The sequence below is a fragment of the Enoplosus armatus genome, chromosome 13 (genome assembly GCF_043641665.1).
Source record: "Enoplosus armatus isolate fEnoArm2 chromosome 13, fEnoArm2.hap1, whole genome shotgun sequence".
Classification (NCBI taxonomy): domain Eukaryota; kingdom Metazoa; phylum Chordata; class Actinopteri; order Centrarchiformes; family Enoplosidae; genus Enoplosus; species Enoplosus armatus.
The window spans coordinates 20,160,835-20,186,228 of record NC_092192.1 but is presented as its reverse complement, the minus strand read 5'-3'; the positions used below and the strand labels follow the sequence as shown (position 1 = coordinate 20,186,228).

The window sequence follows — 25,394 nt, the reverse complement described above, 5'->3', positions numbered from 1 at the left end:
TAGCCCCACAGCTGCAATTAGCTCTACTGGAAAAAGAATGAAGTCCTTCTTATGTACAAGTCAACATTTCCAGCTCAGCCTGAACCTGCAGGACAAACTCTCTGCTGACAACACGTGTCCCCTTTCTTACAAGCCAAAACATTTTCCAATCACAACCATACTGACCAGTTTATTAGCTTACAAGGTTTGTGTCCTTTGTTCAAAATTGATTGGCCTATAGTGCATCTTACAATACAATTCAGCCAAACACACAAAGTAAGACTGACATGGTTAAAAGCTGGAATTAGAAGTGCATCATGGTAAAAAAAACAAAAAAAAAACGTTCTGCTCAGAGTAGCAAGATTAGATATAGATCAGTGAACCCCTCAAGTTTGGCGAGCCTGCCAGATTTTATGTTTGCAGATCAATATAGCACACAGGTATAATAAATTCAAGTCCATACAAATGTAATAAGGGTCGACTGGCCTGATTGCAAAATAGCACAAAATCAATAGAACAAAACACGGTTTGTTTTGGGATTTTTCAGATAAGAAATTCCCATGTGTGTGTGGAAAGCAGCAGAGGTGTTAGCCGTGTGTAGTTAAGAGGAACAGTGACCGATACACTGGGGACTCCCAGCCGCTATGAGCAGTGAGGTGGCGTGGAGCCGCTGTGGGGGCCCATCTCACCACTCCAGTGATAATCCTCATCTTCAACCAAGAAGGCATTTTATACACGTTTCCCTGCTCCGCCTGAGGCAGCCATGCATGGGAAATTGAGCAGCCTGCTAAGGGGGTGTCCGGGGAGAGACCAGAGGGTGTGTGTGGACAGAAAGGGAGCAGAGTATGAGTATATGCTTCCGTGCACACAAAACGCAAACCAGCCAGCACAGCCTTGGCATTTCTTCAGCAAGTCTAAATTAGAATGCCTCAGTGACCTTCTGCCCAGATCATCATGACAAATCATAAGGACTCTTTGAAACAAGCTAGATAGGACTTATATAGAAATAAGGCATGTAGGAGTGTCAGCACTGCCCAGTAATAACACCACTGTTAAGCATTTATTTATGTGAATCCTTTCACTACATTCACTACGACAACAGCAACACCCGAGATAACAAACACCCACTCATTAAAAACCTCAGTGAAAAGCACTGCAGCGGCATACCTGTCCTTGTTGAGGAAGGTCATGACAGGCACAGGGTTGAGCACATCCCTGCCCATTGTCCAGCTTGGCCGGTAGATGCAATCTTCTGGTATTTTGATAGGCGGGAGACACTGGCTGGGTAACGTCTTTAGAGGAGCAAACATGGAGCAGCCTACGAACGCCTGACACAGCTCTGGCTTGAACACAAATGAATAGTCCTACAAGGTGGAATAGAAAATAAGACATAGTAAGGTGGAAAAATAATTATGTCCTTACAGATCCTTGCAGACAGAGTCTAGATTTGCTTGGTGTCCCCTAGGCAGGTTAAGGACACAGGGAAACACGCAGAACAGCAATCTCAGAAATGTGAATACCATGTTGAAAACAGGATGAACAAACAATACATACTAAAGACAAAAAGATTCCTGGCTAAAACTTTGCTACGTTATATTCCCCTGAACACAACATCTGTGGCAGCTTCATCCCACTAACTCCAAGTAAATTACTTATACCTGACACAAGAGTCTAAAGTGAAAAATTCCATTATCCTTTAGTTAGTTATATAGTCTGTATTAGCAGTTCCTGTTTGCAGTGTATACATGGATGTACAAACAACTGTAACTGCCATACACAACAGATTTACTGAGTCTGGACCCACCTTGATCTCAGATGGCTTGGGGCTGCAGAAGCTCTCCTCCACCTCAATCTTGAAGTGACTGAGAGATAAGGTGCCGTCCAGCGTGGTCATGCCTGAGTTGGGATCCATGCTGCCATACTCCTTGCTGCACATGTTCATGGGCGAGTAGCCCATGATGTGCTGCTCTAGGGAGGGAGGCGTGGGAAACATCTGGTGCAGGTCTGCTGAACCTGGTGGGAGAGAAGAACAAGGGGCTGTCAGAATAGGACAGACTTATAATGTATTTGAAGAGAGAGAGCAAGTGCGCAAGGAATGTTAAAAGTCTATTCCAACACAGTTGCCCTTATCACACAGCTTACACTGCCAAACATGCTGATAATGAGATAAACTTAATTGTTTTGTTTCCAATATCTCAATTGCCCTACAAACAGGACTTTGAGACACAAACCATGTCTTAAGATAACAATCCCGTGAATCAGGTGGATGACTTAACAATGTCAGATGTGTGTAAGGAGTTGTTTGCTTCTGTCGAGATGCTTGCTGATGTATGTTTTCTTGTTCTGCAGCCAAATATGACAAGCAGCTGTCTTTCTAGGCAGCTACCATGTAAATACAAGACAGATGAATATTTAATAGACATGCTTTAAGTCTAACAGGCATCTCGCCCACGCCTGATGAAATGTTTACATAGTTTGCCACAGTTACCTTTGGCACGTTCATTCGCATATTTTTCTTTTTATATTAGCGAGAATGTTTACAGGATCCAGCTGAGCTGTTTATGCAAAGTTGAAAGGTAGGTAAAGGCAGGAGCGCCTTCTTTTTTATATTGCTTTAATTCTTATGAGACTACAATACAATGACAGGTTTCTTGGTAAAGATATGTACATCTCTATTTAAAGATAGCCAGACACTGTGTGGGGAATATCCAAGGCCTCAAACTCTCAAACCATTTTTGTAAGCGCAAGATGCTTCCAGGGGGCTAACAAACACAATTCATGGTAAATGAGAGTCTAGGACTGTACAGTATCTGTTCACAAAACTAAAGCAAAATGGTTGATCATCTGAGACCAATTTGCTCTAAATTAGTGTCCCTAAGCTCAACCCTAAGAATAAATAACTAAATGGAAAAAAAAACAAATGAGTTACTGAAAACAGTCTGGTGCAGTTGTGTTCCAGTCAACAAATTGGTTGTAATTTTAAGGCAAGACTCTGTGTTCACCGTGTAGTAACAAAGGAGACAACAAAACAGCAGCGACAGGGTGACTGAGCTCTCAGTTGTGAGCTAAACACTGATGCACTGTGAAGTGAATTACAGCCATATTTTCCGCCACTAGGTGGCAAAGCCAAGGGTGAGCATCAATGATGCTTGAGTAGCATACATCTTCATTACATTTAGTGGTTTAAAAGGATATGATGCCATTTCACTTAGCAGAATTTGTGAGCAGGGGGGAATACTACGTTTAAAAGTGAAGTGGCTTCTGGCTAAATCTCAGTGTACCGCTCTTAATTTTCACGGGGCTCAGGGATGACGAATCTGATTCTCGATTAACACTTCAGGTAAATTTGTAGTTTAAGGAGACATGGCAGGGGAGAGAGAGAGAGAGACATCAGTATAGACAAATGTAGAGGTACATACTGATGCAGGAAACGGGGTCCAAAGTGGATGGCTTTGGTTCCTTGCTGCCAAATTTCTCGTCCGTTCCATTCACCGGTCGCCTTGAACCAGGCTGTAAAAAAAATAAAAAAAGAGAGAGAGAGAGAAAAAAAAAAAAGTATTTTAGCACCTGACCATTTTGGTGTTTCAAAGTGTCGGCTAATTATACTGCTCTAACATCATTCCTGTTGTATTTTTCACACCGCTGGGGCCTGCAAGTCACTATCACACATGCCATCTTAGAGTAACTGCAGTGGGTAGTGAGAATTGTCATCTGATGATGAGCAGAGTGAAGACGTTGCTCTGGCACATGAATGTCAGTGGAACACACACACACACACACACACACACACACACACACACACACACACACACACACACACACACACACACACACACACACACACACACACACACACATTGTGCCAGACCGTGCTCTGTGTAAGGTCCAAGGTCTCTACTAACCGCCAGATCATCCTCGTCCGAGTTGAAGAGGTTGTCCAGGTCGTTGATGGACACTACCAGGTCTGTCTCATGGATGAGGCTGGTGGAAGCCATGCGGTTGTGAGCAGCCGCCCGCTGAGCATCTGCACAAACAAACATACTTAATACTAAATATCTGGGGTTTAAATTTCTGATGTCCACAAGCAGATTTTGGGTGCCTGAGAACTCAATGAAAGCCAAAAACCTTGCTTCGAGCTATAATTGATTATGCTAAGTGACTACCCGGATTGGCTTCAATTTACTCTCTATTCAGTCAATTCAGGAAGCAGATTTTCTTCTAAATTAAATTATTGAAATGCTCATGGCATGACAAATCCGTTATGAGATTTGAATTAAAAATAATTAAGGATGAATGTAGCTTCTATTGACACGCAGGAAAGACTTAATTGAAAGTGTAAATGACAAGTTTCATTCGGAATGCTAACTCCCCAGATCTGAATGAACACCAAGATACAACGTGCACCCTTTGGCCTCACCGTCTTGGACATCTGAGGGTGGCGGTATGACTATATGTGTTTGTGTGACAGCAGCCAAGTCATAGAAAAAGCCAAAGGGGGTTGTTAGGAAATAAAGAGGCTCCTTACCATCTGATGGACCTGCTCCTCCATCTTCACCCTGTGAGGAAAAACAAAGATGGGGAGGTTAGAAGGAGGGACAAAAAAAATCACATACCCATGCAGCCTGTGAATGTTTGGCAATGCTTTGGCTGTACAGTCCAGACAGACAAATTGTTTATAATAATATGACATCAATCCCATGTCGATGAAGCTTTTTCTTGTACTTAATGAGGGCCCATGGCTGAGCAGAGTCTGTTTCATTACTGTGTTGACATGTGGGTGTGTGAAATCCTTTGAGTCCATCACTGTGATTAAGAACTATACAAATACATTGGACTGGGCCCTGAGTCGAGGTAAATCACAAAACAGCATATGTACAAATAAATACACACAAATACACAATACATAAATACACACAAAAAAAACACATGTCATCGAGCAGCCAGATTGTACTTACAAAAGGGGTTCCTTTCTCCAATCAAGGCAAAAAATTATAGTTAAATAAATAACAACAATAATAGTAATAATAAAAGAGAAAATTGGAGAGAAATAGAAGAACAGAGAGAAGGGATTGCTTGCCTCTGCTGTGGCAAATGAGATTTCCAGTGTGGATCAGAGTGAAATCATGATCCAAGGAATGGCCTCTTAGGCTCTCACCCAGACAGCAATATGTGGGAGGGCTGGCCTTCTGTGTGTGTGTGTGTGTGTGTGTGTGTGTGTGTGTGTGTGTGTGTGTGTGCGCTCTTATGACGGGTTGTGTGTACACTGTGTGCTGAGCAGTTCTAGCTGGGGAGCAGGAATGTTATGTCCTAGCCATTGATTTCATTACGCTCCAGGGCTTTTCTCAGAGTAACACAGGCTTTAATCTGTCTCTCTTAAAGGACCAATCCACAGCAGCGCACAACATCCGCACCAAGGACATAATCTATAGGTGGTAATGATGCCTTAACCCCTTATCAATAACGGGCCTTGGGTGGGAAAGGTGTGTATGTGTGAAGTCTTTACATATTGCAAAAGCTTGCTCGACTCCAAGGCTGCCGGCACGAAAGCATCCAATCGCGTTTTTCATCCGTCTCACTAGCTTTCCTCATTTATGAGGCTTTTTCGAATGCATGCGTCTTCTACTTAATAATCCAACGGACAAAGGCATACCACTTCTGTGCAACGGTATGGTCATCAGATGATGGCCCTTTACAGCACATGCGTCACATCGCCTGCAGTGGAGTCATTAACTCTCCAGTTTGAAGATTTCATAGTCTGACCACTGGAGATGCTCATGCGCGGTTCACACTAGGTCTCTGCACTCTACAGTGAGCCACCAGCAAGTGGTTTAATAGCGTGATGAGCAATGAATTAAGATGTTGTGACAGCTTGTCGAGCTCCAAACCCACTCACAAAAAAAATGGGTAAAATAGGAATAATTACTGGAATCACAAACTGGATATACTAAATTCATCCATCAAGAGGAGACTCTCTTTGTGCTCCAGGTTTATATTCCACATCAGCCAGGTAGGAGGCCAAGTATGTTGCAGCTACAAAGAATGAAAAAGATGCTCAAGGAAAAAGTCCCCAACACTATGGTATTGATCATCTTGAGTAAAATTGGGGGAGGAACACCCACATGCATGCGGTGGATATGCACACATCACACAAAGCAGATTGTGGAAGGGCTTCATTGCACAGACAGATCTTCTGGGATGCTCCACTCCACTGAGAGCTGCCTTCAGCCTTACATTCCAGCACAGACCGGGGGGACAGAGAGAAGGAAAATATTTGAGTGCGCTTTTTAAGCTTAATGGTTCAGTGAGCCAGGTTTGTTGCCGTGGTTGGACTCCAGGCTCTGTGTTCATTCCTTGGCTGCATGTTTGCATCGGGTTTCACACACACACACACACATACACACACACACACACACACACACACACACACACACACACACACACACACACACACACACACACACACACACACACACACACACACACACACACACACACACACACACACACACACACACACACACACACACACACACACACACACATCGAATCTCCCTTTCAATGCTGGGGGCGATCCACAGCTAACAGGTGGCCCTTGTCTGGAGCCGCAGCCAACTACCCCAGAGGCAGAGGCAGAGCAGGGGAATATGGTGGGAAGGGGAAGGAGGGAGAGGGCAGATCAAATAGGAAAAACACAACAACTTAAAAAGGAAATTGGACAGGCTAACAATTTGGTGTTCCTCTGGGCTCGGCTAACAATGGGGATTCAGGGATAGCTTCCTGTTCAGTTAGACTTGGGCAGTGAAAACGGATGTATGCGAAAAGCAGTTGCACCGTTATTTTTAGTGCAGTATTGCTGAGAATGCTGATGGCCTATTTTCTACCTCGCCTGCTCCCTGATCTTAAAATCAGCCCTCTTGTCCCCTTTTTACCCCAGGCAACTAGTGAGGAAGGCGTGGGTAAAGTGGTTACTCTCCATGCTGCCTTTTAGGAAGGCTTCACACTGCTACGCATTTTTCAAACCGTCACTGCCCTTTTTTTTTTGCATTAAATCCAATGGGGTGTGGCTGCAAACTGGATTGAAAGCAGCCAACTTGGAAAAGGCACTGTGCGTGAGTTATTTCTAGACAGAGCGGAGTTCAACGTGGACTGGAAATGGACTGAAACACTAACTACACTAGTACATGATTAATCTAAGCTGAATCATGATGCTTGAATATCTTGTGAGATTATCTACCCTTATACCCCTAATGGGGTATTTGTGGTCTCAAGTATGAAGCTTTTAACATGAATTATTCTTGAGTTGCAGTCCCTAAAACAAAAACAGACAGAGGCAATTATGACAGGATGTCCTGAATACCACGTGGCATATTGGTCACAGTGATCAAGGTTCAAATTTAAGTTTAGTTGTCATGTCAGCTGTAAGAATTACAGTTAAAATGAAGGACCATTGTCAGAGAATGGCATCTAGACAAATAAAACATCTAAAATGTAAGGGTGAATCAAAACCTGAGAGCAATTAAAAGATTGTTGTTCAGATAAGATGCATATAGCAGAATCAAGAGCTGGTATGGAGTGTATGTTGTGGGAGAAGCAGTTAAATAAATGTCTGAGGGTTGCACAAAGGTGATGCTTGCCAACACAGAAAGGTACTGCAGTTTGTTGTTATGGAAACAGGTTGCAAAACCTGTTTTATCTGTATACCATTTAGTTGATAATGCATATGTAGGACAAAATATAATAGTTGTATCATGGCCTTACGTTTTACCTGGCCTCTATCAGATGCTCCTGTCCGGGGCAGCAATAAGCAAGGCAGGTATAATACATCCAATAAATGAATGGTGTAGTCGAGTGATACTCCAGTTCACACACATTCCTCACTCCTCGACTTGGCTGGCCTTACCTTATGTTTCTTGCCTGGCTCACGCTCCCCGCCTGCCTTATCCTTCTTGGAGAATGTGAACTTGACATCTCCTTCCTCGAAGGCGTACGGGTCCACCTCCGGCTCGTGATCGCCGTCGGTTATAGCAGCAGACAGGTACTGGTTCCTCCTGGCTCGATACATTTGCACGCGTTCTTCAGACACCTTCAGAGGCCATTTCGACGTGGACATCACCCTGGGAGGAAGGAAAAGCAGAGGTGTGAGGACAACCATCAGGGAGATTTGCAATTCACAGACAACAGATGTGCATCCCAAGAGCTATATTTCAATTACAGACCATTTTAAAAGAGCAGTTACCAATTGACAGAAAGAAGAGCTGTATGTGAGTAGAGAAGTAGAGAACCACTTCAAATGATTGTCTGCTTAAAATTTTGGCAACAGCAACATTTCCTCAACTGCTCTGTTTTGGCCTGATGTCATATGTCATAGTTGCCACCATGTTTGTGTGCAGAAACAGAAATGGCAGCAGTTGCAAACCATCCTGACAGCTGTCATGCAGCAGAACTGGATGCATCATGTTTGTTGTCACACAATTACATTTCGAGCAGATTTATGAAAGCGTGGTGACTGCAGCACTGACTGCTCATACACTTACAGACAGACACATTTATCACTTGTTACTGTGACACGGCTCATCAAAATCTCTGATATGGCTATGACTGTGGCCTACTTGTTCCAAGTTAGATGAACAGGGAGGGGAGGGAAAAGGAGAAAACTACTGGCTGATCGGAAGGAGAGGGGGGGACTGACCCAACTCATGTGTTATCCCTCCCCTTCACTGCCTCCTATATTTCTCTGCACTTCTGTCCTCTCGTCATGCCTGTCCAGCTCTGATGTGAGGTGATGGTGTGCGGTGGCCTGGGCCGGAGATTAGCCGCCATTCAGAGCTGCGGCTGGGAGGATTACAGCTCACTAGAATAGCCCATCCAAGCGGCTGGCCCCGCTGGGATTGCATAACCCTGCCGATAATTCCCACTACGGCCACCCTAACGCCTTGCTGGTCGCTCTGCCTGCCTTCACACTGGACAAGCCCCCTCGCCCTGTCCATCTGTGATCCTCTTCCTTCCTAGCAGCTTCTTCTTGGTGCAAGTTTCCCTCCAGTGCCTGCCAAACTGACAGCCAGCAGACAGCATTTCTTTCAGCTTCAACTGTATTACAATAGCAGAGGTTTATCTTTATCTACCCCATCATTACTCTTCCTCTTTCCTAGCTCGGATATGTGTGTGTGTGTGTTTGTGTGTGTAGGAATCGATGAGTAGTGCTGGCCCTGCACATTGGTGATGTATGATGTCAAAAGGGCACATAGCAAGAGATTAACATGCTGTGTGCAGCTAAGCGCGATACCGAACATTCTGAAGCTGAGGGAGGGGGAGAGAGAGTGAGAATGAGAAAGGGGGAGAAGGTGGGTTTTGCATCTCTCTTTCAAAACAATTTTTTCTGGACTATTGAAAGGGCTCCTAAGCGGCCCGGGGCCACTCTGTAAAAGGCTTGGGTGCCTAACTGCTTAGTCAGTCTACCAATGGCTGAAGGCTTTATCGCTGTGTGAGAGTGAGAGAGAGAGAGAGAGGGCATTGAATAGTGATTTTTAATTGGCAGGTGTCACTCACTCTGTGACCGACACCAGGTTGTCCTGTGATGCAGAGGCCTCGTCCCTTAGCTTGTCCCCTGGCAGCAGTGGCGTGGGCAGCTCGGCTTCTTTCCTGCGGGGTAGGTTGAATAACCTCCATGGTGCGTGGGAGCCGTCCTCCTCCAAGTTGACCGCCGCACCCACATACACAGTGGGCTCAGGAGGGTCGGAGTAGGTCGACGCTCCGGGGTGGGAGTGTGGGTGATGGGAGTGGAAGTGCTGATTCAATCCCTCTGGCTCCTCGCCGCCACCCTTCACCCCGACGAGGCAGGGCTCTGGGGGCGGCTGGTAAAAGTGTTGGCTGTTGGGGGTTGAAGGGTTCTTCATGCCCTCCCCTGACTCCTCGCTACGCTCGCAGGGGTGGGGGCTAAGTGGTGGGGGTTGGGGGGAGTTAGTCTGTTCTGATGGCCCAGCGCTGACCCCCCCACTGTGGAGCTGGGGAGCTTTTTGGATGGCGGACACATCCGCAGAGCGTATACTAGGGAATCTTCCTCCATCCTGGCCCCTCATGGCCAGCCTTTGGCCCGCTGTTGCGTCTGTCTCTATTGAAGTGTCGTCATTGGTCAGGCTGCGATGATGGAAGGGTGTCTGGGGTCTTTTCTGCTGCTTGTCACCCTTCTCTGGCTTTTCTCCCCCAGCTTTGTGCTTGGTAGGAGGCTGGGAGGGCTGGCCTGCTGACTGAGTTTGGCCCGGGGTGCTGCCTGTTCGCTGCTTCATTGATTTATATCTGCAGGGGAGAAGACAAACAGGGAAATGTGGTGAGACTATGAGGCACTGGTGACACTGAGCAAAATGGCAGCAGAGACAGAGATAATCTATCAAACCATAAATATGCACAATTCATTTTTCATTTTCATGGTGCACAGAGATCTTGTGCTAATGTAAAATCCCCATCTAAACTCTCACATCTGCTTCTTCTAGAAAACATCAATTAACTCAATTACTCTCACCTGCAACATGACAGCCCCACTAATTCATCTCAAACCAATTAGCAAAAACACTGTTACACGGACTGCAACACCTAATCCACAAATGTTATTGCACATTCACAACTTTCTTTATTATTCACAGTCAAGCTCATGACATGAACAAAATGCATCTTCTAAACGTCTATACATTACCTTTAAAATATATATACATAAATAAAGCAAATAAACCAAGCTGTTGTTGAAACAATATCTTACTCAAGGCTTCACCATTGTCCTTGCCCTGTGGACTACCGGCTCTGACACCCCCTGACCTGTCCACAGCCAACCCAGCCACCTTCTCTTACCACAACCACTGTATGTCTCTTGGGTCAGCTTCAGCGTTTCTTTAGCCTCTCCTTTGCTGGGTCACCACTGAGCCTACTGCTGCGCCTATGCATTAGGGTGTTGATGAGGAAGCCGAGTCTCTTTAATGGCCAGGGTACTAGCGTGTCCTGACAATTAGATGTCAAGATAAGCAGACACATGGAAGGCTTCCATCTACAAAACAAAGCTAATGGCCTTTAAACCTGGCAATGCACAGAGCTTCCCATTTCTGTGTCGCCAAAGTGCTGGGTGGCTTCCAACAAATTAACATGCTCCAGCCGACTGACCCAATCCACTCTGCTCTCGTCTGCAGTCCAAGCCGGCTCTCCTCTCCCTAGGTGGGGAAAAAAAAAGCCTAGTGCAAAGGATTCCCCAATGGAAGTATGCCCAAACTTGAAAGGTATCAACCTATCAAAACACACACAAAATTCAGCGTAGATAGTACTTGCTCATTAACCATAAATCTGAATTTTCTCTCGATCTATTAGATAGATCTACTAGATTAGGTCTAGGGTCCCCCTGTGGAGGCCAGCCAAGCATCCAGCTCACTGATTGGACCAGCAGTGTGCAGAGGATGGCACAAGCTTGTGTTTACATGCACCCTTGTGAGTAAAACAGCTGGTTGCGACTGTGGTTAGCCCAGGACAGATAATAAGCTGAAGCCTGAAGGATACAGGGGACAGCCGATGTGCTGTTTAAATCAAAAAGAATGAGGCCCCAAAGACATTCATTAAAGTCCTTAAATTAAAATGTAATGAACAAGAAAATAAACATACTACTGAAATCAAGCTTTTCATGAGGCTGAATTTAAATAGTCGTACACAAGAAATGTAAGTATAAGCATGCACAACAAACGCAAAGAATATCATGGACATTAAATTGTCAAACAACAAATCGTATGCCTGCATGTGATGAGTGCGTGAGTGTATTCTTAATGTGGGTGCCTGCAACTGTAGCCTTTCCCTGCCTGTCCTGACAATATGCATCAACAGTAACTGTGCCTGTCTGTCCTAGTAGATAAAAACTACAGTGACATTCAAACTGATACATATGGACTCATTCGACATGTTTTGAGCTCATTTGTCAATGTTGAGAACATGCAACACACACGCGTTCTCCTTTCACCACCACAGTATCCCTCAAGTGCTCCATCAGGGGTCAAACTATTCTTTCTCCCTCAAATTATTCCCATCAGTGTGGGAATAAAAATGTCTGACTCACAGAAACACACAGCAGAGGTCTCAGCCCCAGCACAGCTGTCACTTAAGACAAAATAGTGATAAATTGAAATATATGAAGAATAATATGCTTGTCAAAGTCTAGACGTGGATATAACTTACAGGTATTTTGCTGACTATGGTCCCCTGTGCCGCTGTTCAAAGCTCCGTACTCTGTGTAACCTCTTTGAAATGTCTTTGAGCGCACATATATGAGCAATACCTGCACATACTTCACATCCGCATGGGAAGAGACTGACCTGGAACAGCTGCAGTATGACCTTTGTGAAGGCTCCACAAAATCCCAAGCTCCCACTTTCTCAGTCAGCTCCTCCTCACAGGTACCGTTGGTTGCGGCTGAGAACTTCCGCCTGGGGAGGGGGGAAGAAAAGCAAACAACTTTCACATACAATTCTAGTGAGGGCTAATTTCAACTGTGAGTATAGCCGCTTACTCAGCTCTTTTTCACGTGAAGAGACCCATGCTCTTTTTTCATATAATTTTTGAAACATAAATCCTAAAAAGTGCACAGCCCTTTCTCATGCTCCTTTGGTTTACAGTGGCAAATGGTGAAAGCTTTGTGCTGAGGCTGACTTCGCCGCCCTGCTTGGAGCAATAATATTTTGGCTGACAGGCCAACAGCTAACTCCGGCCGACATTCTGTGCTTGGTCAAGGGGCAACAGATCCCGGGTTGCTCCCAATGTGTCAGCTTCACTGATGGTGAATAATTCCAAAGACCATGGGACAAAACTGCAAGCGAACCCTTACTTTAATGACTAATGATCATTATTTCCATCTATGCTTTCAGGCATTTTTGTATGGGTTTATGGACGACAAATAAAAGCATTACGGAAAACGGTTTGACACTGAAGACTCGACTGATATCGGACAGAATTGTCAACTCGTTACATTCTGACATCGATTTCTGTGGGGCAGGGGATTGGATTTTCCCTAACCAATCACCGGAGACCAGCCGACACTGATGTGTAGCCATGCCAACATACTGGTTTTGCCAGGGTTTTAAGAATGGAGTGGAGAGTAAATCAATCAAGGGGGTCAAATTCAAGAATATCATTTAGTAGACTAAACACAAAAGATAGGCCATTAAGTGAACTCCTTGGTTCCGAAACAGGGCGTGACAGCGGCGTTAGTCCCACCCGTGGAGCTGATTGGCTAATTGTTTGCACTCACTGGCTAATTGCGTTTTCAACCGAGAAACTGCTGTTTCATGTTGTGATGCCAGACGAGAATCGGTCAACTCTGTGGAGTGGGTGGATTTAAAGGTCTGGACCCAGGAAAACTCAATGGAGTTATATATGACAGACGTGCACTCAGGAGGCGCAGGAGAATAACACTATGCTCTTCTTTACTCTGTTTGATACAGCAACACCTTGTGAAAGCTCATAAAAGAACAAGGAGTACTGTCAAGAGATGGCTGACTGGTACTCTCCACTGAGACGAAAGAGTCAACAAGTGGTTTGAACATACTGTTGATGATTTTACTGAGCACAAGATATGTAGGAAGACAGGGGAGTAGACACTCTTATGGAGGTTGTTTCGGTGGCTTATTTGTATGCTTGCGTACTTAATTGACATGAACTATAAACCCTCCCACATCATTGCTCAAACTCTCAACCACTGTTAGCAAGAAAATATTTGTGTGCACAGATGACAGCATTGTCCAGCGGTCCACACCTAATATCAGAAAGTTGACTCTTTATAGTAAGTGAGAATGTATACTTTCTTCCAGGTAATACCCTGCTTCATACTCAACACCTGCATATACTCACACCTTGGCGTTGCAACAAGTCCTTGACTGTAGGCACTTGTGTCGGTAGTGAATGATGAACTGACTGGTTGTTGAGGCAAATGAGAAGCAATCCTGCTTCCTTCTGATGTTTTCCCAGATACAGGGAACTCTCACAGCCTCTTTAATCTACCGCTGGCCCAATCAATACGCAAAGAAAATCTTTTGGGTTCTGGCAGTTTGCGTTAATAGCATGGCTAATCAATCTGTGCTACTTTCTAGAGACAATAACAAACTCACTTGTTCTGGGCTCGGTTGATATTGCACTCTTGCCAGACGCGCTCCACCACCTGACTGGCTAGCCGGCGTGGAATCTTGCCCCCATGGTGACTTGTTCTGTCCACGCTGAATGCATCAGATGATGAAGGCATCTTAACCCACTTCTGGGCCGAGTGAGAGTCCACTGGAGAGGGAAGGAGCCAGGTTAACGGACATTTGACAGAAAACTACCAATTTAATGACAGATCAATTCAAAAGGAAGACTCGTCCTTAAGACTTAACTGAAGTCTTAACTGTCCTGTCTTCTAAATTCACACTGTGTTTATACCGCTACCTGTCTGTGCCTCCTCAGGCGATGTGGGAGGGGTGAGGGTCACCAAAGACATGGCGGGCTCTCGCTGGGAAGCAGGCACTTGGTGGCCACCCGGGTAGACGGTAGTGCAGTGGGAGGACCCCACAGGGGCCACAACAGGGATGTCTGACTGGGGTACCAGCACCAGACAGGCTGGGTACACCATCCGTACACCACCTGTACACACAGAGGCAGGATGTTCAGAAGCAAAACCAGTCAAAAGTAGCAGTCAACTCTGCGTTTAAAACAGGCGATCTCACAAAGATGAAATTTAATGATATATATTTTAAAGACCGACCTACGAGGACCTCCACGGAGGCCAGAGAGTCATCCTCCCAGTCCATGTCCTCCACCTTGTCTTCCGACACACCCTCCTTGGCTCTGGGGCTGATGGGATAAAACTGGTTCCACTCCTCAATTAGCTTCTGGGTGGGTGGGTCTGACATCTTGAACGACTGGCCAGTAAGTGTCCCGTTTAGGCCGAAAGGACTCAGGATTACTACCCAGAAGGAAGGGGTGGAGGGAGAAAGTAGGAGAGAAAGACAGGACAATGTTAGTCAGCATAAGGACATCTTCAACTCTGCATCATTTGCACAATACAAATCATCCCTCCCTCCCTCCCTCTGCTTTCCTTCTGTATCCTTTTCCTCCCGCACTTCTTCTGCCTATTTTTACTTTTATTACCAACTTTTCTTTCCTAATGTCCGTGCTTCTCCTTACAGTTTTATCCTCTTTTTTTTTTTCATACATTTCCCTTTCTTTCTTCTCCCATATGCTTTCCTTTCCCCTTCACCCTAAACATCTCCATCCGAGACAGCAGCGCTCTGACCTTTCCAGAGCACCGCTGGACCCAGCCGGCCCCGGCTGACTCGCCAAATACTTATAGAGCAATCCCGACGCCAATTATTGGCAAGCGGTGGCCTCTCAGAGCCCATAAACAGCGGCTTATAAAAAGGGCCACTCCTCGGCAAACACACTTGAGTGCACAGACATATGAGAGTCACACAGTGAGCCCATAAGTCTGCTTATTCAACAGACCTACATCCATCAGAGAATGCAGATAGAACCATAAACTGACATGCATAACGCATACATGTGAGCACAGAAACCATATGCATGTGAACTTGACATGCATATATACACACACACACACAACACGTCAGCTTGTTGTGCATCCATTCTCTCTCTCTCGGTGTATCATACATTAGAATATGGAGAGGGGGTATAAATGGTTCTGCAAACATACTGGCTTGGAGGGTGTGTGGGTGTGTGAGTGAGCATTAGTTAATGTCTCTCTCTGCTCTGCTTTTCTAGTGTGTCATTACTAGGCTGGATGGCCTCTGTCCCCAGGTATTGATCCTGCGGCTAGACCTAAGCACAGCTTCCAGGATGGGAAAATGGCGGGAGATGAGATGCATTAGCAGTGTTTCACCTCCCAAATCTTCCAACACTAAAAGGGTATTATCCTTAAGATTGTCAGGAAATCAAATCCCATTTTGATACTATTTATGGTCCACATTGTATCTGCAATAGCAAGTCAATATATCTACATTTTGTGATGACCTCTCTATATAGCAGTTTGTAATGGTAGTGGCAGAGTCTGCCATTCCCACGCAGGATTCAGGTTGCCTACCTATGCACAAAGGAGTAAGGTAATCCAGCGCAATTTTATCTCATTGATATCAGCCTCAATGTTTATTGTTCTCTCTCTAACACTTTGTACTGCCTCTGCTTCACATGAAAAGTGTTTAACTGGCGAAACACATTGCGTTTCCTGCGTCTGCCTCACAATAAATGCCACCCTGTATTTATCATCGCAAGTGGCGCTGGGCGCTATCGTTCATTAAAAATGCGTCTACAAAACAAGGCAAGTCATTTTTGGCCCCTTTTTTTTCCCCGTCAGCCGATCAGTTGTAATTTTTGCAAGGCAATAATGTAACAAGAAGGGGCTGTTAATTGAAGGCTGCAGGCGACAGGCTGCTCACCTCCAATTCAGCAAGCGAGCCAACTTTACTGCGTCCTGCTGTTGGCTGGAAAACTATTCGCGTCATGTGCAGCATGAAATCAGTTTGTGGTTGTAATTATTATTGACTTTATTAAAACAAGGTGAGTTTGTCTGGTTGTGCCGTAAACAGAAACACCAGCTGCTCTTTTGTTGTATTTCAAAGTAGCTGCTCAAGGAGAGCTTGCTGTAGTATGAAAACATACCTGTTGTTACCACAGGTGCCACCAAATCAACCAGGCCTGAAATCTTGAAGATTACAACTTTAAAACGAGAAGGTTTGAAAATTGCTGGTTTGATAGAAAAATCTAATATACACATCCAACACTTCTGGATATTTTAAAGGTAGCGACTGGCAGGTGGTGGTGGAAGATAAGTAACAAGGCAGTGGAGTGAGAGCACTGTTTGGTGCTTGGAGAGATAATATTCTTTACACTGTCAAATGAACCTAGGTGGAATTCAAAACACTTAAATACTGAAACATTTTTCATAGCTAAAGCATGAAACATGTTGTCTAGACACAATGTATCCTGGATGCCCCTCAGAATATCTTTTCACCTCAGTCTACAGAACATACTACCTCAGCAAAAGCGACCCCACAGAGAGAAGAACAAAAGGTTATTTATGTTGCGGTACACATCATCCAGCTATGGTCAATCATATTAACCTTAATTAAATTCAACCCCACTCCTTTTCCCTTTCATTTCTGCATTTCTTGATGCACGCACACACGCACACACCTAAGACCTGAGGCCAGTTGTGGAAGAGAGATCAAATTCAGCACAATTATGGAAATGGTTTACCATTTTCCCAATCACCACCCCACCGCACCCTCCCCCCCATCCCTTCTGCCTCCCTCTCTCTGGCTGTGAGTCTATCTCTGGCTCCCTGAAGACATGTCAAATGTGCTCAGATCAGTGTAATGGGCTGAGAGTTCATTACATTCACTCTGCGCCCTTTTATGAGGTCACATCCTGGAGAGGTCTGCCTGCCGGAGCGCTCTGCCGCACAGTAAACCAAGCTTGGCAGAGGTGGGGGGGTGGGGGGGATGGAGGGGGGTGGAAGTTAGCCCTTCCTCGACACTATGCTTGGTTAGCCAGGGAGGGATGCACTGCGGCGGTGAAAACACACACCTGCGCATAGACACACACTGTACTCAAAGACTAAACACTCAGCCTGTGCTGATCGTAAAATACACACACACTCTGGAGACACATGTCTGCCTTATTTGGGCACACATAAATCACTGGTTCTCAACATGGGCTGCAAGTACCTCCAAGGGTGCTTGAGGGTGTTTCCAGTGCGTCCCATCAAAATGAGAGTTAATATAATTTTAATGGTTCAATTTCAAGATAATCCACAAGAATTGAGTATGCAAGCAATTGAACTGAAGCACTGTTAACTCACAATGGACAAAGAGGGTGTGTGTGTGTGTGTGTGTGTGTGTGTGTGTGTGTGTGTCTGTGTGTCTGTGTGGAACTTGACATGGCAATTTGAAGTATCGTATTGTATTGTAAGTCTTGAACTACATGACTGGGAAAATAGAAAGATAATTGGGCAAAGGCAGACATTCACTGAACAATAAAATGAGTCATAAGTAACTGTCTACTAGGTGGTGGCTAGGGAGCAATATGATCATCCTAAATGATTAGCAAAACCCATCAACATCCCTATAGGAATCCATACGCCAAGTTCCAATGATCATTTTATTTTCTTATCCAAGGCACTAGTCTTTAACTAGACAGCACATTATCATCTCCCTTCAGAAGATCTCTAGAGGCAGTAAAGGGGTTGGCTATACAGGAATTACTGTGGTGAATGGAGGAAGTGATCACTGTTATTACTCTGGAGGGGGCAAAAGGAGAGGGGAGGGCTGAATCACATCTATCCAACTATAGATGAGAAGGCAAAAGAAGAAGAAAACTCCCCCGGCCTCACTCAACTTGCATTTTTTGGTAGAAAGATTGAATTATTCCAGACAAACTCTAATCAAAAGTCTCACAGAGTGCTCCTGTTTCAGTTTTCTGGGCAGCACTCCTTTCTATTCACAAACATGTGGGTTTAAAATGTGTGTATTGTCTCGAGGCTGGTTCAGGTGGCATGCTGTTGTTAAGTCAACAACAGGGTCCGTTTAGATGCAGATATTCATACCAAATTGTTGATAGATACCACAGAATAAGTGTGTGTAATTTTCAGTTTTTTTTAATAGTGTTGTTCAGAAAGCAGACTATGTCACTATGTCCTTCCCTTCACAAAATGAGTTAAAATGTTTATCAGTCATTAGATTAACATTTCTATATGTGAGCGCAAATGCAAGCAAACAGTGGTTTTGGGATTACATAGTGTACATGGTGTGGCTCTTTACTCTGAAAGACAACCTAATGTTATTTTGAGCTAAATGGGGTCCTTGAGTCCTGAAGATTAACTTGTGTTTTAGTAGATGCTATTTCCTAATTAATCACCAGCAGTAATGTGGGTACAAGAATGTTTTTTTTGTGGTTAAATTGGCTTCCTGAAAGTAAAAGCAGGTCCACCAGATGAAAGAAGATGACCTTTCAATATCTGATAGTATTGGGCATGTTGTTTCTTTGGCTATTCTTTCATAAATGGGACCAAAGAAGGCTTTGATTCCTCTTTGCGTTGGCCCACTGATACATGCTGCCGTTGTTGGGTGACCGTTCACAGAAGAGATGTAACTTTTTGCAACTTTGTGAGTGTGGGAGGAAAAAAAACTTCTCCCTCAGCCAACAATACAGCATTATTCTTATTTTCAAAAATAAAAATGTAGCTGGGCAAAGCCAAAGGATGCAGAATGATTTTCTTTACATTTTAAACTCAGACAGCTGCTATATTCACATTCAGCACAGTTTGGTATATCTTAATCAATTAGGCTAATGTTTGTCAAAATACTAACATTTTTTTTTACTAGACTGCAGTTTATGAAAGATTCTCCTCAACTCACCCTACATTTTGGATAAAATGGGAAAGCAGAAAAACAATAGGCTACCAATCCTTCTGCTCTGGCAGTCTGACTGCACAGGCATGTGTGCAAATATGCAAGTGTCAGAGGGTTTCTGCTGGATTCCGTCAGCTGATTACGAATGAGAAATTCCAAAACAATCTTAAAGCGAAGAATTAAAGAGTAAACAAAAAGCACAGTAGTAGTATTTATTTCCTTCCACAAAAAGCAGGCGGCCTCTGTTTGTTCATCTGTCACATGCAATATTTCAGACAGCACTGATCAGATTTGGACAAAAATTGAGGGTCCAGAGGCAAACTTGCCACATAGTTACATCTGGGGACGAGGTTACATTCTGTATTTGTTTGTTGTCGTGTTACATGTTTGCTTTGATGGTTTCAGCTCACACACACTGCTCCCAAAACTACCAGGCGCAGTGGCCTGGAGACCCACCTTGGAAGGGGCTGGATGCCTGCTGAGCCAGAGTGAGGTGCTCCTCCGTCAGATGGTAGACAGGCTGGTGCTGGTTGATCTCCACACTGGTGCATACGTTGCTCTCGCCATGCAAGAAGAAGGTGAAGGCGCAGGATAGGTGCTCACTGTGAGGAAGAAGAGGGAGAAGGGAAGAGGGAGATGAGACGTTTGGGATCACACTACTTTAATATGCACCTTTGAAAAGAAGTATTGCTTGCAATGAATAACTCCAATAGAGTGCGAGGTGGAGAAGCGACTGCTGTGGGGAAAGGGGAGCAGATCAGATAGTCTAGTTCATCTTCCTGTTCACAGAGAAAGAAGAAGAAGGGTTTGCAGGGAGAGGAAAGGTAGAGAGAGAAAATATGATTATGAAAGCCTGTGTCTTTTTTTTTTTTTTGTCAAAGGCTACAATGGAATCTCTCCTCTCAGTCATATTCTGCTTCAACATGACAGAGACTCTTGATAGGAAAGATGAAGCCAGAGATAGATACAAGGGGAGTGAAAGAAGACGCTACTGATCTGTGCACCCTCTGGTGATACAAAGATGCCACATGAGCCTATATCAAATTGCTCTAATGGATGGACAAGTCTATCGCTACAGACAATAATGAAGCGTCTGCATCCTTCCAGCGTAATGTTTAATAGTAATGCCTTCAATAAATGGCACATCTGGGTAAGGAATTTGAGTTCAGAGGCTTGCATAGAGATCAGGGTGCAAGTAAGTCAACACAGCGATGCTCACAGGTGGTACGTGTGCGCTGGTGTGCCTCTGTCCAACTGGTGTGGATAGCGCTGTGTGTAAAACAAAGGGGCAAGCTCTGACTAACCCTGGCTTTCCAGCCAATACGCTCGGCTACAACAGCTCTCTCTCTCTCTCTCTCGCTCTCACACACACACACATGCACGCAAGCTCTTCTGCTTACAACAACGCCTGCCTGTGCCAGTCTGACCTCAACAGCACACAACAAAAGTGACAAGTTGAAGAAGAAACGGAAAGCAAGGACGAGGCAGACGGAAGGAGAGAGGGAAAGAGCAAAATGCGGGCCATTGTCTGCAGGCTTTCCTCTCTCTTTCAGCCTGGTCTCGTTCAACACACACACATGCAGAGAGTGCGAGAGACAGTGCAAGTGACGGATGACCAAATGAAAGTGGACGCTGTGAATTTGGAAGTGGATCAAAGAGGGTTGCCTCCTCCGAGGATTTGGTTAAGCAAATATCAGTCTTCACTCCCTGTCTCTCTCTCTCTGGCACACCTACTCTGCAGAGGATTAAAGAGAAGGAGCAGAGAGGGAGAGCAAGGCAGATAGAGAAATAGAGAGAGAGAGAGCACTTCAATAAGATAATACCACCTACATAGTGAAGAGATGCCCTCAGCCCCCCCAGAGCTTGACATTCATCTTACACTGCTTTTTATTTCTGTAAAAATTAGGTGGTGCTTGTTAGTGAATGGCTATGAATACATGACACTCAAATTCTACAGCGGGAAGCAAGTAGGCTAACGAAGGTGCTACCAAAACGTGCACGTATTCAGGTATTGGACTGCTATTGCCATGAAATTTAAGGATAATAAAAAAAAATGACATGCCTATTTATAGCTACATTGAAAGCGCTATGAGTCGCTGTCGTCTTTCCTCCTGTTTATACAGAGCAATCCCTTCCTAACGTGACTACAATATAAGTTATGGTGGACAAAATCCACACATACATCATTCTTAAGTTCATCCAAGGCTAATACAAGACGTCAGCAGTCTGAGATACTGAGCGTTCAGATAGAAAACAGCCCTGCATTCTGTAGTTTGGAAGGAACTTCAGTAGTCTGGATCGTGGGTATCTTCCAAAGCTATGGTCTTTTTTAGTACAAAATTCCCTTTTTATGTTTCCACACAGTGTTTCATTGTTGAGCTGCACATAAAGGGAACACGAAAAGGGAACTTCACACTAAAAAGACTAACTAACTTTGGAAGATGCCCACTTCATTTGTCTAGGGATGCATTTGGATGACATAAGCACTGCATGAAAAAACACAGCCACCTCATTCATTTGAATGGAGGCCCCTCTGTTGATGCAGCGGACTCCGGCAAATAATGCAGTGTCGCCCAGCAGAAAAGCTGAACCTGACTCAACTTTTGCCAGACCACGATGTGTTATCATTCAGCAAGGCACTGCATTGGCCATTGTAATATGAACACTGACCATTTCTACTGTTTACCCCGCCATTGTTGAGGTGAGACTAAATGATTGCTGTGATAACTTTTCAGAGTTGCTAAATTCTGTCTCACAATATTATACAATGCTGTGCAGTGTTATGGCATCTGATAAGTCTTCCTACTGGAGGTACACACCCCCACCAACTCTGCTTTGGTTTTGGTCTGAACACCCACTTCCTCAGACTGCTGAAGCATCATATTAGCCTGAGACGAACTTTAGAATACATTTTTTCACAGAACAAGAAGTGTGGATTTTGACCCCCATCCTTAGGACAGGATCGCTTCACGGCTAATATGGACAGTAGGAGTGAACGTCGTGACCAATAACTCGGACTCAATACGTAACACAAAGATTATAACATGGAATGATATTTTCAAACAGACTGAACAAAACTTGGGATAGACCGAAAAATAGTATCTGCACATGACTAATGTCTGCATTTTGTTTTAATGGACCAATAAAGACAGAGGCTTCAGTCTAAACTCTTAGTCTATTAGCTCAAGTTTCCCTGTCAAACAAATATCAAATTCAGTTTATACACTGAAAGAAAGGAATTTTAAGTGCAAATACCATAAATTAGTTGAACATGCAAGTCTAATTGTGTGACCCATTATATTTTGTCTTAATGCTTCCTGAAAAGTTTGACACAGTATTATTTTAAACCGTGAGCCTCATTCTGACACTCATTTAAAAGAAGATTTTGCTCTTTGAGAGAGGGGGTGGTAGGGTGTACATTTCTGTTTGTAGTGTGTGTATTCTTGTTTTTCTTTTAAATACAAACAGCGTCTTTGTTTGGGAGATGTGTCGCGACTGCTCCGGTGCTGAAATAGTAAATTACACTAGACTCCTTTGACTGTGCGTCTAGGGAGGGGGGTGTGGTGTAAAACAGAGACAGCAAGTAGAAAAATAAAGATGGGGGTAAGAATGGTAGCCATGCATGAGTCCTCCTCATTAGCACAGCATGGAGCCCGAACACTAGAAGCAGTGGCAAACTTGGACTGGGACAAGCTAGAAAGGGGTGTTGGGGTTATCTAAGGCTCCCTTGAAAGGAATACACCATGTTTTTGTTAGGAAATGGATGAGCTTGGTAACCTGTCAAGCAATGTTGACGTTGTTGTCAATGTTGTCATTATGAGAATGTATAAGCTGACAACAAGCCATCCTGTTAATATAACACTGTAGTGCACATGGAGGAAAAGAGGGGAAATGGCCCGGAGAACGACAAGGAGAGGAAAGGAAAAGCAAGCAACAGAGTGAGACCTAATGTGTTGTCGTGTTCTGCAGACGTCAACGGAACTGCAGTCCACCGTTCTCCTTTCACACGCAGAGAAAACCTGACACTACACATTCACACACACACACACACACACACACACACACACACACACACACACACACACACACATCTGCGTTTGCAGGACACGTGTAAGCTTGAGGTAGAGGGCTGCCATCTGTGGCTCAACAGACAGAAGTACAACCCAACTCACTCACTCACTCACTCACACACAGTATCATAGCAGATTCAAATCACCTCTTTACAAATGTGATTGTGCAGATTGCTCTGTCGGTGTCAGCTGATTGGTTAAGAAGATTATCAGACATGCCAGCTGCTGGCATTAAAACTGTCACAGGCTAAATGATCATATTACTATCCAGTAGTGGTTAGAAGATGACTTGTTCTATATGTATCACTTCACATATTTAAATGTCACCCAATGACTCTGATATCTGTCTGCTTGTCTAAACATCTATACATATAAATATGCAGTTGAGGCACGAAATAAGTTTGTCTTTTTACTTTTTCACAGATCAAATTGAAAATAATCCTGTCTGCCAACCTCATTAAATGTTGTGATTTTATTGATCCAACTGAACACTTCGACCACTGAGTTGCAGAATGATTGCCGACAGAGGGACAGCTCAAATATCAACAGGTGCTAGGTCATCACTTGGCCAAGTAATCACAGGAACAACAACAACAACAACAACAGCAGCACGTTTCCTCACCGCTGTGTCTCTCACTGACACACACAAAAGGAACCGGATTTAGAAAAGCTTGTGCTGTGAGAAACTGCAGCACAAGCCTATTGGATCAGTCAGTCAGTCAGTCAGTCAGTCTGTCTGTCTGTCTGTCTGTCTGTCTGCAGGGGCGCTCACTGTCCTGTCCACACACGTGACATACACAAACACGCAGCATCGTGCCATATTCAATTCTTCTGCAAACATCCACGGCCTGCTGGTGAGGCAAACAACACACGCACACACCCCAGCATGTGGGCTACACATACACCGGCAAACAACAGCTGCTAAGCATAGTGGGAAAGTGTGTATGTGGTAGGGAGATTAGGTGAGCAGGTCAAGTGTAGGCAAGGGGAAACCAAAACACTGATTCAAGTATTTTCCTGTATTTTATTACAGATCAGTTTTTTTCATAGCATAAATGTAAGAGACTATTTCGGTGATTTCTAAAGATTTTTATGTTGAGGTCCTAAAACAGATTAACCGAAGATAAAAAGGTACACCTTTATTTTCGGATATAATTTCGTAATAAACTCTCTAGATTAGACGAGAAGATCGATACCACTCTCATGTCTGTACAGCAAATACAAAGCTACAGCGAGCAGTAGGTGGGCTTAGCTTAGCATAAAAACTGAAAACAGCAAGACAGGGTGCGTCCTCAGGGAACAAAATCCACGAGGCAGCGCTACTAAAGCTCACTAATTAACATGCTAACATGGGTTAAGTGCCGGACTATGACTCGGCCCGGCACAGAGACTTCCTGAACTATTCTTTAAGATACACACAGATATCCCTGTAACATCCCATCCGCCTCATCTCCAAACTAAAATTCATTTGAAAATGATTTATACTTTATTAGTATGTTAAAGTATGTCGAAACCTGCCTCAAGACTCAGGTTCTCAGGGATTTTAGAACGCCATCTGACCTTAAGCAAGATACTGTGCACTTCGAAAAAAAGGCCAAAACTCAAGGCCAGTGTTGAGCGCCACAGAAAACTGCACGTGAGGAAAACACCACCTGTCAGCAGCTCACTGTGCATGAGCTAATGGACGCAGAAATCCCTCTTTAAATAAATCTCATCTCGTTTGTTTGCTCTATTATTACGGGAATTACATGCATCGTTTCAACAACGGAGAGAAAATATATGACACAGCAGTGTGCCCAGAATGCTGAGTCAAACAGCCTTCAAAACAACTAGATACTTGTCAGAATATCATGTTCATTAACTCGATGTGTGGGATCTCACTTCACGTGTTTTCTCTCTCTTAGTCATGTTGAGAGAGAATATGAAGGAGGGA

At 44.3% G+C, this 25,394-nt stretch overlaps 1 protein-coding gene across 2 annotated transcripts in view; it reads right to left on the bottom strand.

The window, feature by feature from the left end:
• The window catches only part of med13a (mediator complex subunit 13a), a 68,869-nt gene that overhangs the window by 12,015 nt on the left and 31,460 nt on the right, over positions 1 to 25,394 (bottom strand). Inside the window, exons 4-15 of one of the 2 annotated variants that reach the window (XM_070916851.1) lie at positions 19,848 to 19,993; positions 14,732 to 14,932; positions 14,416 to 14,610; positions 14,103 to 14,265; positions 12,315 to 12,425; positions 9,526 to 10,272; positions 7,880 to 8,093; positions 4,505 to 4,535; positions 3,882 to 4,003; positions 3,399 to 3,489; positions 1,784 to 1,992; positions 1,147 to 1,343 (exon numbers count right to left, since the gene is read on the bottom strand). In XM_070916851.1, the coding sequence (XP_070772952.1) occupies positions 1,147 to 1,343; positions 1,784 to 1,992; positions 3,399 to 3,489; positions 3,882 to 4,003; positions 4,505 to 4,535; positions 7,880 to 8,093; positions 9,526 to 10,272; positions 12,315 to 12,425; positions 14,103 to 14,265; positions 14,416 to 14,610; positions 14,732 to 14,932; positions 19,848 to 19,993 (2,427 nt within the window). The remainder of the gene's footprint in view (positions 1 to 1,146; positions 1,344 to 1,783; positions 1,993 to 3,398; positions 3,490 to 3,881; positions 4,004 to 4,504; positions 4,536 to 7,879; positions 8,094 to 9,525; positions 10,273 to 12,314; positions 12,426 to 14,102; positions 14,266 to 14,415; positions 14,611 to 14,731; positions 14,933 to 19,847; positions 19,994 to 25,394) is intronic. The other variant, XM_070916852.1, reaches the window with a different exon arrangement.